This window comes from Cannabis sativa, chromosome 4, assembly GCF_029168945.1.
Source record: "Cannabis sativa cultivar Pink pepper isolate KNU-18-1 chromosome 4, ASM2916894v1, whole genome shotgun sequence".
Taxonomy (NCBI): Eukaryota; Viridiplantae; Streptophyta; class Magnoliopsida; order Rosales; family Cannabaceae; genus Cannabis; species Cannabis sativa.
Window position 1 is genome coordinate 80,928,625 of NC_083604.1, and position 13,949 is coordinate 80,942,573.

The window sequence follows — 13,949 nt, forward strand, 5'->3', positions numbered from 1 at the left end:
AAACAATTAAATTCACTTATCTTAAGCGTAGTTTGGTAATGAAATGGAAAGTTATTTTTATTTAATTGCATTTTAAAATATTAGAATAGAACAATTTTTCCATTTTGTTAGAAAAGAATGAAAAAATTATTTTAACGCAAGATTTGAAAAAATTTAGTAATTTTCTATCAATTTTCTTTTCATGCATTTAAATTTGTATTCCATTTTTCATTACTATTCCGGTGATTTCATTCCTCCAAACCAAACGTCACCTTCGTGTTTATTAATTCAGTTAACCTTCTTTGGGATTTTAAAATCAGAGAAAAGTTTTGAGACTTGATGTGAGTATTTTTTTAAACAAGAACAAGACTTCTTTGGTGCTCGATTTGTACTATTCTTCTTGATAGTAAATGAAATTCATAAGCCATTGTTGTGGCCTTAAATGTAAGTAGGAAAAATTCATTGTCATTTCCTTGTTCATCATTCTACACTTTCTAGTTTTTATGTTCTTGATTGGTGTTAGTTTGATTATATCACATACAATTTCACTAACACAAAAAATAAGTGTCATAAAAGTAAAGTCATAACCAAAAATTTCACAAACCAATGTCAATGTCCTTGTGCTTATATATTTAAATAATATATAGTAAATTTCTTTTTACAACAAAAAATGAGGTGGAGAGAGCAATTCCTCACTCCACCAAACTACAAAACAAATTCACCTGAACTCCCTAAAAAACAAACCACTGGAAAAAGAAAGAAAAGAAGAAGAAAAAAAAAACTGTATACACACCTCAAAATATATTGGTGCCCCTTTCAATGCCAAAACGAGAAAAGAATAAATAAATAATTTTACAGCAGAGGCATGAATATAAGGGGAAGGGTTCTTTTGCAATTTTGTTTTGCTTTTTTTTTTTTTAATTTTTTCAGCTTTGGGGAAAGAAGGATTTACAATAACCAATGAAATTGCTATAGAATTATAAGTAAAGCCTACCTTTAACTTAAAAAAGAAACACAGAGAAAAGAAAACAGGAGCTTCCTTTAGCCTCAGTCGTGTAAAAATTCGAAGGCTGGCTGCTCAAGAAGTTCCTCTGCTGGTGTTACATCTGAAAAATCCTTCACATGCAGCGCCGTAGATAGGTCGTCGACCGAGAAGGGTATGCTGTCATTTGAAGCAAAAGACCCTCAAAATCCGATTTTTTTTTCTTTCATACACTTTATAGCACGATACCGATTCCAGTTATTCATGCACAAGCATTGACATATGAGAAAGAGAATGTATATTGAGATAATAAAAACTAACCTGGAATTGTCATCCAACAAAAAGGAATTACTGACAGCATTATTGGAGTCCTCAGTCATGAGTACTCTCATGCTGGAAATGACCTGAAAAGTGAAAGAGGGTATGGTTGCTAAGCATTGGGATTCAGATACAGTTACACATATGTTAATGGCAAAGTAACTTACATCCGGCGATACACTTCGAGTATTATAATTGTCGTCCCAGTAGAGAGTACATATTCTGTATAGTTGCTGAACACTCAGGATCTGCAAAATAAGTTATGATTAGACAGGAACTGGTGTAATGATTTTCTGTGTTTTATAAAGATGTACCAAAGAAGAGAGCCAAAAAATATGTGCTTGGAATTAAGCACGTGAAATTGAAAATATTTCCAAGAGATAGTTATTGGTTTTGGCTGTATAATTTTGAAACATGTTGTAAAAATCCTCTTTTTAATTGAATTTGGTAGTCTATCATCATTAATGTCCAACAATAGAAACTACAGAATGTGAGATGGAGAAACTCACAGGACACAAATCATTAGTGATTTCATCGTAGGAGATCCTATATTTCTGATGTATAACCTGCAGATAAGGATTTGTGGAGATAAAGGAGTAAGCTAAGTAGCTGCAGAAATGTAAAATACTGCTTTGACATTAAGGATGGGAAACATACCAGGAATCCAACAGCCTGTCTGATGTGTTTCAGTTCATCCCAAGATGAACCAGCATACTGCAAACCAAGGGTAGCTCGTGAAAATCCGAACATTAATCAAGGCAAAATAAAATCCGTCATGTGCATATGGATGGCCAATAATGCATTGAAAAGGTTGAAATTTAAATTAGCTAAGAAGAGAAAATCATTTACTTCATCTTTTGCCTGGCAACACCATAATTCCAACTCAGCTAATCCAGATTTCACATACTCCCCGTTGCTGAATGTACAACACTCACGACGTAGAAGAAGACTGAAAAGAATAAAGGTTAATTATTATTTATTTTTTCATTAAACTCTCCATTTTAGTGTTTATACAATTCACGTATGTATTATTGTTACCTATTGAAAAGTTGCACATTGATAAATGAAAATGTCTGAGTGAATATCTTCTGTACAAGAATTGGAGGCACCTGAAAGTAGAGATTCCCATAAGAATGATTAAATACTACTTCTAAGTGCAGAAAAGTAAGTGATGCTATAATTAAGCACAATTGATTCTTACAAAGTTTTCTTTCAATGTGCTAAGGAGAGTGTTAAGGCTTTCAATAATGGTTTGCCAGTGACTGGTGGGAGAGTCTTTCCCAAAGGATCTCCCAGATCTTAGTGCTCCCTTTGATGCTCTTGGCGCCTAAATATTATGCCATCCAAATGAAACTCAGCAAAATTTCAAGGGTTATATTGCATAAATCAGACCAGAAGACCAGAGTTGGAGCTTACGTAAAGGTAATAAAATGGCAAGAATCAGTAACCTATTATACGAAATTTGGATTACCTGAATACATAATGAAATTAACGAAGATAACTCCTTTTTCAGGTTATCTCGAACTATTCCATATATTTTTTCAACATATGCTGTCAGCTGCTGCTTGAATAGCAAAGCAGGATATTTTGCTTCTACTTGGCGTATTACATCTACTGCAGGGGCAGGAAGGTTTGCAGAAGAGGGAGATGAACGGAAACCCTGAAATGTAATGCAAGAACATCGTAAGTAAAATGATAACTTAGCAACACAAAAAAATCGGGTGAGCCAAAATAAATGGATAGAAGTGAACCAAATGAAGAATTTTTAAATACCAAGGTCATCCTTCCAAAGAGAGATGTTGCAGGAGGCAATTTTCGTTGTTGAGTTGCACCACTCCCAGCACCCTTCATACTTCGTTGGAGTAAAAACAATAGTGCAGATGTATTTGATAGCCAATAAGCCATATGATCGTTGTTTTCTTGATTCTGACGTCCAAAACAAATTAACCAAACAAAAAACATCAAAAATCTCTCGTTATTTTATTTCAAATCTAGATTGATCTGACCATAAACAAAATTCACCCAAGTACGCATTTCTTTTTACCTCAATTTGTGAACCAATCATTTGAATGAGACGATCAAAAACACTTGTCCTTTCAGCCTCAAAAGATTTCCAGTGGAGAAGACATTTGTAAATGGTAAAAGCTGCAATAGGCTTTCCCTGACTGTACCCAATGTTTTTAACAACACAGTTGATTAGAGCATCGACATTCTCCTGCATAGAAATGTCAGAATTTATAATGTTAAAACTCATAAACAAGCACTTCGTTACTGAAAAATAAAACAAAATAAACAGACACTCAAACCACATACATGTTGACGTTCAATAAGAGATCTCCTCAACTTGCTATCAGCTTCTGTACCGAACTTCTTAACTGGAGTAGTACTTTGTGGTTCCTGCAAAGAAAACTCTTCAAAATTATCACAAAATTGAGAGGATAATGTGGACCTTTTAAGATCATAAGAATATAACAGAAACATATATTAATAAATCAATTACATCTGCTCTGCTCTCCTCATTAGCATGATGACCATTTGCAATCTGAGATAAGAGGTGAAATAATTCACATGAGAGATAAATTGATAGAAGATGAGGATCTATTTCTTAGAACATAGTAGCTAATCATTACCGGAGTAGCTGGAGTTGCCGGAGTTGGTGGAAGTCCTGCTGTACTCTTAACAGGTGTTTTTAACAAGGTCTGCTGCCGAAGAATTTTGTTTTCAGTTTCAATGTCAGAAAACTTTTCTTCAAGCCTGTTTTCAGTTTCAATGTCAGTTTCAATCACCAAGGCAAGAAATTAACTATTCAATTTACATTTATATGCATTATAATATATGTAATGATATGTACACCTAAAATATGTACCCAAACATTACAAAATGTAACGTGCCACTGTTTTAGAAAACAGTGATCAATGGTCTCAGTTTAGATAAATGTGATTGGTTGAAAAAACTATCATATCAGTGTGTGTATATACATACACACAGGGAGAGAGGTCGAGTTTGAAAATATGGAAACAACATTAATTATTAAATTCGTTCAAATCTCATAAAAGAAGTTTAATTGTACCTCTGCATCACAGTCTTCAAATGAATGATTTTAGATTCAGCATCTAAAGCTTGCTTCAACCTTTCTTCACTAATTTTGTTCGACTCTTCATATTTCTTCTCTGTTTCATCAATTTTCTTTTCCAATGAGCTGACCAGAGCCTACATGGATTTCAATAAATTAACATTACAAGAAATAAATTAAAAATGATACCGCATTCAAAATATTTGGAATTACAAATGCGACCACCTCACCTTGAGTTTTTCATTTTCACCATTAAGTTTCTCCAACATTGCATGGTCAATAACTGGAACCTCCTGTATAACTGGAACTTTTACAGCTTCTCTTTTTGCAGCCTCGCGTTCTTTCTCAAGCATTGCTTTAGTTTCCTTGAATTGATTCTGCATTTCTTGCAAAGCAGAATGTAGTTTCTCATTTTCTTGTGTTTTAGAGTGTTCCAGGTCAGCCTGCAAGATTACAATAGAAGGGCAAAGAGAAGTCAACAACAAATATAAACGTTCGCTGCAAAACATTCTTAAAAAATGTGCATTAAAATACAAATTTCCATCAACCTCTTTGGTCTCTCGCCTGTTTTCTAGAACAATATATACTACATTCTATGCAACTACAAAGCTCATCCTGAACTGTGTAAGCTTAACTGAAGTAGCATTTATAATTTAGAGAAAGACCACATTTCTATTGAAAGCTACACATTCAGAGTATGGCACAATGGAAGTCATGAGGAAGGATTCACACAAGTAAAGAAAAATATATAATTACCCTTATGCGTTTCTCCAGTTGTAATCTCAATGTCAAATCTTCAACTTGCTTTTCAAGTTTATTTTTGGCTGCCTGAAGTGCTCCAGTTTCTCTTGCAGCCTGCATATGAAACATTCAAGATTTAAGAAATCCTAAAATCAATCAAACAAATATCATTAACAGTAGGGTGCTTTAAGAGACAACAACAAAAGAATATTGAGTATGCTTCATGCAATATATTTTTATTTTTATTGAATTCTGATAATTAATATATATGATGCACATGTTGACTAGGATTGAAACATATGGTAATTTCAAATAAAGAATAAAATAATCACCATCTTGAGCGCCTTAAGTTCTTTACGAGCAACTTTTCCTCTCCATGCGCACTGTGTAGTAATTGCTGCTTTCTTCAAATTCATGAAATGATTACGTGCCAAGAATTTGCGGCATTGACTCTGCAATAGAAGAGAAAAATGGTCAAAATTTGGGTAGAGAAATACATCAAATAAATAAAGATTGGAATATGTATAGCAACAGAAAGGCGTGAAATTATCTCTAACCACCTCTACACTTTAAAATTACTTCTTCGCATTATAAATATTTTGCCTCACCTGAATAATAATTGCTGCTTTGGTCTGCCTTCTGAATCGTAACACATTACGAGCAGCCATACCACGCATGCCTGTCTGGATGGAGACAGCAGAGAAACACAGTTTTTTGTATGCTGTTCTTGCAACATGCATGTGCCAATTCCTCTGGATCTTCAAAGAAGAAGCTTCTCTCCGCAATCCCTCATAAATTTGCCGAGTAAGTTGTCCTGCAGTTGTAGAATATAAAACCTTATAAGCATTGCAATAAATTCCTACAGCCTCGTTAGATTAAGAGACTATAATACATAAGTCTTCGGATGCTAAAGAAATATGCAACTTACCTCTACAAATAGCTTGAATTTGAATTGCAGATCGACGAAGAGAAATGAAACTTCTCCGTGACAAGTAGGAACGGATCTTCCTTTGAATTATACTAGCTGACTTCCCTAAGACCTCGCTCCTACGGGCATCGAGATCTGCCATTTGACCAGCCCTCAGAAAAACCTTTGTCTTACCAATCTGAAAATGACAATAGGACGTGTTCAGTTCAGAAAACCACATATCACAGAAAAATAAAGCATATATAATAGCACAGACAAATCAGTGACAAAATATACAGCTATTGAAGCAAGACTTGAACAACATTATCAATGAATCAATCAATGAAATCAAGAGAGTTAATTTGATTCAACTGTATGAGTTGGAGGCAATAAAGTACAATTGTGACTAAACAATCGGTGATAAAATTATGCCGCAGCCAAGTTTTCAGGTATGAAGATACATGAACAGACATTCAAGTCACAAAGCATACAGTATACATTACACTTGTGTTGATGCTGTTGACTCAAAAGCACCAAAACATTGCAAGGAATGCATTAAAACCTTACTACAAACTTACAAAAAAAAAGTTCCTAAAATCCAATTACAACAATGATTTCACATGATCAATGAACAAAAGAACAAGGTACATGTATTTTCTATATCATTTGAAATCCATGCTACGGCCACAAGAGTTTACAGCAATCAGGAACAGTAGTAGAACTGCAACTTAAAAAGGATTTTTAGTTGGTGTCAAACATTACCTGATAGCCTTCAAGTCCCACCCTTTCCAAGAGATTCTTGCAAACTGCAACTTCATCAGTACTACTTTGAAAAATACAGAATAAATAAATTAGTCAGTACTACAAATGACAAATGAGAAAATTAGAAATGACAGTACAGCAAATAATGAAACAGAAAAGAGAAAGGTCTACCTCCCATCCAAAACTTCAGGTGCAAGGAGACCAAATCGGTCTACAAATTCATCAAATGTTTTTCTAGTAGGATATCCAGCACAGCTAATCCTAATTGCCTCCATAACACCCTGAAAAATATTTATTGAATATAAGTAGGCAGCCTTAATTACTAAACCAAAACAATATATGCAATGACCAAGATATCGGTATCAGCATCCTTACCCCACACCGCAACTGTTGTAAAACGTTCTTGCTCTCAAAAATTGATGGCTTAAGAAGGTTATTGGGTTTTACACAACGAATGTAATGTGGCTCCGTGGAACTTAAAGTTTCAAGCAATTGTTGCAATTGTGACTGTATGGAGTATAAATAAATGATTCATAAGCCAAAATACTTCAGAAATTTATAATTTGTTACCATTAGAAAAAGAAAAAAAAGAACACTCGGACCTTAAACCGAGAACCTATCGACGAGAACTTTGATGATTTGGATGAATCCTCAGCCAAAAGAGGAAACAATGATGTCACAAAAGAACACTTTGAAGCACTTAGAAGTGCTTGATGTTCAGCAACCACATAGTCTTTGTTTTTGTCCAGGAACAGTTCTGTTTGATAAGTGACCTGAAAGTTATATTATAAATAGCCACACATAAATATCATCCAACTAAAATATTTATCATCACTTACTAAATCTAAATTCTATAGCTTACATCCCCAGCATAATGGCAAATTGTGAAGTCACTACGTGACAATTTTGGTTTGGTAAAGCGCTTGTGATTTTTAAACGTCTGGTACAACTTTTGGGCAAATGTCTCATGTGTTGATCTTGGAAACATACTACAAAACAAAAATACAGATATTTCATCAATATGACATACAAATCTAGTTCATAGAAATGGTATGGAACAACTGAATAATAGACCTAATGTCACATGTCAACAAAAATTATATTAAAAGTCGAACTCTAAAATAGTTTACTTACCAAGCTTCATCTAGAAGAGCAATAATGCCACCGGGTTTCTGAGTTTTAAAAGGATAAAAATATTAAATATATAATATATGCAAGTGGTTGAGAAAAATCAAGTACATATGTACATACGTGGAGTAAAAATCATAAAATAAAAATAGAACCCATGAGTACTAGCAGTAACTCAATGACAAGTGAAAAATCATACAAGAGTTGTACAAAAGAAGTTCTCTATACCTTAAATTTTAAATGAATGGATTAAATAAGAATAAAATAAAAAATCACAGAGACAACTCAAACCTTTTCAATAAGATCAAGGATATCTTGATTATCAACAAACTCAATGTAGCTCCAATTGATTTCTTCTTTTGTATATTCTTCTTGCTCCATTTTGAAGACGTGCTGCCCAAGAATATAATACATATAACAAGGTTACCGTGATATACAAGAGAACGACTAGAACACTAAAGAAATGAGAAGTGTGCACAAACAAACCTGATTGAAATGCTGCTGAAGCTTCTCATTTGTCAAGTTAATGCAAAATTGCTCGAAACTGCAACATGTAAGTGTCAGATGAAAATCAAACTTCCAAAAGGATAAAAGTCACTTTAGACAATCTGTTCTTTCAATTAGTTGACTTGATCTTATTGTTTCTCAGATGTTACTGCCACCAATTTCTACTTACTGCAACAAATATAGGCCATCACCCGAGAGTAATAGGGATGCACGCATATATTGCTTCCCCTCGAGATACCTAGAATCTCAACATTCAGCTCACTGCACCTAATGTCCAGCTTCAACACATATTTTTATTTTAGACCAACTACAAAATAACCTAACTCAAAATATTCTATTGAGCAATTTGAACTTGTAAATGGCATTATCTACCACAAAAACTGTACATAAGAAAACATTCCATGAAACACAAAGTAAACTGCCAGCCACATTTCCCCCTTTTTTTTAAACCATTTCTCTCAATGAACCCTTTTATCTTACAGGGAGACAGAAAATTCTACATAAATTGTAGGTACACAAATTACTTATGAGGAATCAAATCCTAGACCTTAGGATAGCAAACGACAAACCTAACCATTCATCCTAACTCTCACAGGTGATAGGTACATGAATTTTGATCAAATGTTAAAATCATGTACAGAAGACTTGAAAGACATAGGTTGATCATTGGACTATCTAAAGGCCAGAAAAATAGAAGACACCACAAGAAAACCAGCACACAACACTAAGAATTTATGTTCCAAACCAATTGTACTCATACTACTTACTTTTTAAGAGTGATGCCTTTCTAGATAGTTTTAATCCTAAAGAGGAGAGGTACAAGAAGAAAATGGTTCCCCCCAGTACTACTAACTGCTCAAAAAGAGCGCTAAAAGCCTTCAAAGCATTTACCAACGTTGACGCGTTTTATTTTGTTCACTTTATGTTTTATGTCAATTATGAAAACAAAAGGCATACCAGTTAAGCACCTGTTTGTCTTGAAACTCTCAAATCCATAAATATCCAGAACCCCAATTAAATACTTGGACTCAGGATCTTGACCAATTGAAGTATTAATCGTATCCACAAGCCTGCAGAAACAGGGGCAAAAAATTACATCGAAAGATGAAAACAAAACCCATTACCAAATTCAATGATTTTTTTATCTTTGCTAAAGCTAAATTTAAATCAAAATATAAGTAGGAAGAGGAATGGGTAAAACTTACTGTTATACTTAACCATACAAAAGCTTACCAGTCAAACAATCTTGAATAAACAACTTTAGCCAAAGCATCTCTACTAACAGCTGCAGAATCTGGATCAAGCCACTTAGTGATTGTTTCATCACGAGTTACAATGATACGTTTGCAAAGTGAATCTTCCAGTGCCTTAGCATCACACCTGACAAAACATATAATTCAATAGCTAAATTTTTTAAATACAGAAAATATATGCAAAATACAATCGAATTGCATGAGGCAAAGACTGTAATCATGTTAATATATGCATACATTAGAAGCTCAGCAGCAGTGTTAAGATGGAACCGAGATTTTTCATCTTTTGGCGTAGATGAGTCCATTTCCTTCCCTTTTGCAAATTCAATGTTTCCAAGGTGAAGAACAGCAGCCACAACTCGAAATATTGCATCCTAAAAAGAAGAAAGCCAATTGAGACAAGATTTCAAGTAGACATCGTGTTTACAAATAGTAACTATCACTGCTGCCAGCTCCAACAAGTTACCTGCTGATCAGAATTAATTCCAACAACATCCATTGCCTTCCTTGTTGCAAAGTACTCCTTAGACTCGTCAAGACCATCCAATTCATAGCAGTTTGACTGATTCAAATAATGAAATGTTCTAGGATGTCCCAATTTGTATTTTGCAATTTCCTGTAAAAATTGATATGAAATAACAGGAAACTTAGTTAAACAAATATGTTTAACCATCCTATAAAAATTAGAAGAAATCTAGTTTATCAATATTAGATGGCAGGTTAAAATTACCAAATTCCTTCCAACTCAAAAACAAATAAACATTTACACATAAGGATGAAATGCTCAACATGCCCAACCGTTTCTTATAATGAAGCTGAGAGATGAATCAGTCAAAGATCCTTTACCTCTGGTGGTGCAGCACAAAGCATGTAGAAACAATGATAGTTTCTCTCAGGATCAGACAACTGACAAACACGTGATCTTTCAAGCAAATAAGTTCTTATGGCGGCTCCTGAGATTCTTCCATTCTGATCAAATTGAATCTCCACAAACTTACCAAATCGACTGCAATGTGACATGCAAATGAGAAACAAAATGTACTCAAGCATATAAACTAATACCAATTTGTAATAAATGCAAAAGGAACAGATAGATCAATTTTCAAACCTTGAGTTGTTATTTCTCACAGTCTTTGCATTACCAAATGCTTCTAGAACAGGATTAGACTGCAAAACATACAGAAATAAATAAAAGAGCAAAATATTCCAAATTCACAGTACAAACAGTTACAATTACAATGAAATCTCATTGCCACTCACTGCACAAATAAGAATCTAAACCTCAGTACCTCCAGAACTTGCTGTTCAACAGTCCTACTGCCCTCAACAGCAGCTCTCCCTCCCATGTAAGCAAGATAACGCATAAGCAATTTTGTGCTTTCCGTTTTACCCGCACCACTTTCACCGCTTACCAATATTGACTGACTTACTTTGTCGTTAATCATTAGTCTGCAACCAAAAACCAATTTTCGATAAACAAAAAAGAAAAAACACAAAGAATTCAAGGCCCAAAAGCTAAAATATACCTATAAGCTGCATCTGCAACAGCAAAAGGATGCGGACTAAGCTCACCAAAGGCTGCACCTTTATATTGTGCCATCATATGGCTGTCATAGAGGTGAGGCAGTCTACAGAAAGGGTTCACAGCAATCAAAATATTCCCTGTGTAAGTCTGGAGACATAATTTATTGTATTAGACTTATTAGATCAATGTCACTAATAAGATTCTGAAAATTCCACACCCAATCCAAGATACACCCAGCTTCCCCCCACCCCTATCCCCATTAAAACATTTGAACACTTACGTATATCTCGTTGATATCATATCTTGACCTTAAATTGTCTAAGACTCCTGGTTCATGCAAATAAGCGAGTTTTGTCATATCATCCACTCCACATGGCGGAGCTTCTGCATCTTTAGGATAAACATTGGAAGCCTTAACAACAACCTGCAATTTTCCAAGAAAAAGACAGGAGGTAGTCAAGAAATTAACAGAACACAATAAGATCTCCCATATTTAAATTCTCTTGCCAATAAAAGTAATAAAAATAGTAGTCAGAATTGTTAAAGGACCAATGTTGCCAAAAACAAAACTACACCAACGGCCATATGACCAAAAAGAGTGGCTAATTAAGAAGAACTTAGTGAACCAGAGATACATAACATCAAAAAAATGCTTAAAAGTAAATCTTACCGTTTTCCCTGATGTGCAGAGGACTTTAATATTTTCACCATTGATCTCCAAAACTTCACCATCTAGCCAAGCTAAATCGGGATCTTCTATCCAGACTAGAGATCCAACCACAGGGTTGAAGGCACCAGCCTAAAATTACATTGCAAATAGTTGAATTCACCAAATAGATTTGTATAATTGTATTACAAAATATATGCATGTGCAAGATAAATCTTCTACCAGCATGTGCCACTAAATTTCAGTAACATACTATGCGAAAATATAACATTGTTTTTTGCCTCATTTTTAAATAAATAAAAAAATTACTTAAAAAATGTAATTAAAAAGTAAACAAAGTTTATTTCCACATTCAAGGCAACAGGTAAAACAAATTGAAGATTCAGTGGCAGTACTCAAAGAGTGAACAAATAGTTTATTTCCATGCAAACATGTAAAGAGTGAACAAGAAAGCCAAAGTCACAGAACAATCAAAGAAAGCAACAACAAAAAATCCTGGCAGTACTCAAGAAAATGCATTGCCTGAAGCCTCAAAGTTGTTATCGAAAATCCTTAGTATAGAAATGTAAGCAAGCAACAGAAAAGTAGGACGCCCTAATACCCAAAAAAAGTTACAAACCCAGTAAAAGACTTTAAGCTATACTGGCAATGACATAAGTTGTAGAAAGGGGGGAAGTATGTGTACCCGTAGAATGTACCATGTGTTGTAAGATTTCTTGTTCAACAAGTGAGGAAAACCAGAAAGAGTTAAGAACAATACAAAATTAATTTTCTCATACAACAATAAATTCTTAAAAAATGGCCCAGAAAAAAGAATCTAGTATTGTCTCCAAAATTATTCAAGTTCCAGGTTTTTTATTTAATCCTGAATTAAATTTATGAAATTCAGTCTCTACTTCAAATTCACCCATATATCAACTATGCTACTGTACAATCAAATCACTAAGTCTATCCAGTATGACAAGCAGACCGCATTAGTATTTTACAGTTGTGGTCACTGGTCACATCACATTAGTGACACTAGAGCTGAATTCATAATGCAACCATTAACAAAACGTCAAAAACAAAATCTAAAATCCCAAATCATTATCAAACTAAACAATTTCACTATCTTGTCAATGCCATTTCTAAAGTTCCAACTCCATTCTCAGTCAAATAGTAAAAGACAAACTACTCCACAGTTCACAATTTTTCATAAATTCAAATAAATCTGAATATGAATCAGAACATAAAAACAAACAAAAAAAAACATATTACAGCAACACCATTACTACCACAACAACAATCCACTGCCGCTTCATCAACACAGAAAACTTACATCAACAACAACAACCTATTAACCAATCGCAAGCATTTCCACAACATAAATCTTCAAAAACAAAACTACAAACAAAAAGAAAAATACATTACAATACATATCAATATCAAATCAAAATAATACCATATTTTTTTCCACAAGGAAACGAGATTTTTCCGATCAGATTCTCGGATTGCCTTCCCGGATCTACTTCCAATAACAAAAGATCTTTCAAATTCAGTAACCAAAAGCTTCCGAACTCCTTCCAGGACTAAAATTACACCCAAAAAAATTCAAAAAAATTATATAAAAAATTAACGATGAATAATAAGAAGAAATGAGAAGCTTAAACCCTTCAACAAACAAAATTTTTGTTGAAGAACGAAGATTAAGCCTCTTTCTCTGTTTCTCTCTCTCTCTCTAAAGAGTTGAGGCTAAGCAGATTCGGTTCTGTTCTTGCTTGTTTGTTTGAAGAGAAGAGTTTATTTTAGTTTTTATTTTTATTTTTATTTTTATTTTTTTTCTGAGTCTTCTAAATTTTCGCTTACTTGCACCGTCAAAAGGATTTTCTTTGTCCTAAGTGATTTTTTATTTATTTAAACTTAATTAAGAAGAAAATACTTAAAACGTTTAATTATGAGCAATGAAATTACGAGAATAACCTTTAATAAAACTGAAATTACGAGAATAGCCTTTGACATTAACGCTAATTGCGGGGACTTTAATGACAACTCAGACGCGGTCATATTAGAGTCTATCAAAGTTGTCTCAAATCTTTTTAGAAACTCAAATCACGGAGGCGGTGACCTT

At 33.9% G+C, this 13,949-nt stretch overlaps 1 protein-coding gene across 2 annotated transcripts; it reads right to left on the bottom strand.

The window, feature by feature from the left end:
* Positions 1–573: 573 nt before the first annotated feature.
* LOC115715088 (myosin-6) lies at positions 574–13,712 on the bottom strand. Of its 2 annotated transcripts, none has more exons than XM_030643887.2 (39): positions 13,284–13,712; positions 11,846–11,974; positions 11,456–11,599; positions 11,177–11,322; positions 10,940–11,099; positions 10,759–10,817; positions 10,497–10,656; positions 10,117–10,266; positions 9,888–10,024; positions 9,631–9,777; positions 9,366–9,467; positions 8,377–8,434; positions 8,182–8,283; positions 7,897–7,934; positions 7,625–7,751; positions 7,365–7,535; positions 7,138–7,269; positions 6,934–7,043; positions 6,763–6,823; positions 6,022–6,199; positions 5,702–5,907; positions 5,426–5,545; positions 5,109–5,207; positions 4,583–4,795; positions 4,350–4,489; positions 3,910–4,033; positions 3,780–3,821; positions 3,593–3,676; positions 3,324–3,494; positions 3,053–3,205; positions 2,751–2,939; positions 2,481–2,606; positions 2,318–2,388; positions 2,129–2,228; positions 1,937–1,993; positions 1,789–1,845; positions 1,447–1,527; positions 1,283–1,365; positions 574–1,141 (listed from the first exon to the last, which is right to left on the bottom strand). In XM_030643887.2, exons 1-39 carry the CDS (start codon positions 13,284–13,286, stop codon positions 1,027–1,029), a joined length of 4,545 nt encoding a protein of 1,514 aa, XP_030499747.2. In that variant the 5' UTR covers positions 13,287–13,712; the 3' UTR covers positions 574–1,026. The 2 variants fall into 2 exon arrangements, with proteins under 2 accessions (XP_030499747.2, XP_030499748.1); XM_030643888.2 differs by having other exon boundaries at positions 6,763–6,826; positions 13,284–13,704.
* Between the last annotated feature and the right edge of the window lie 237 nt (positions 13,713–13,949).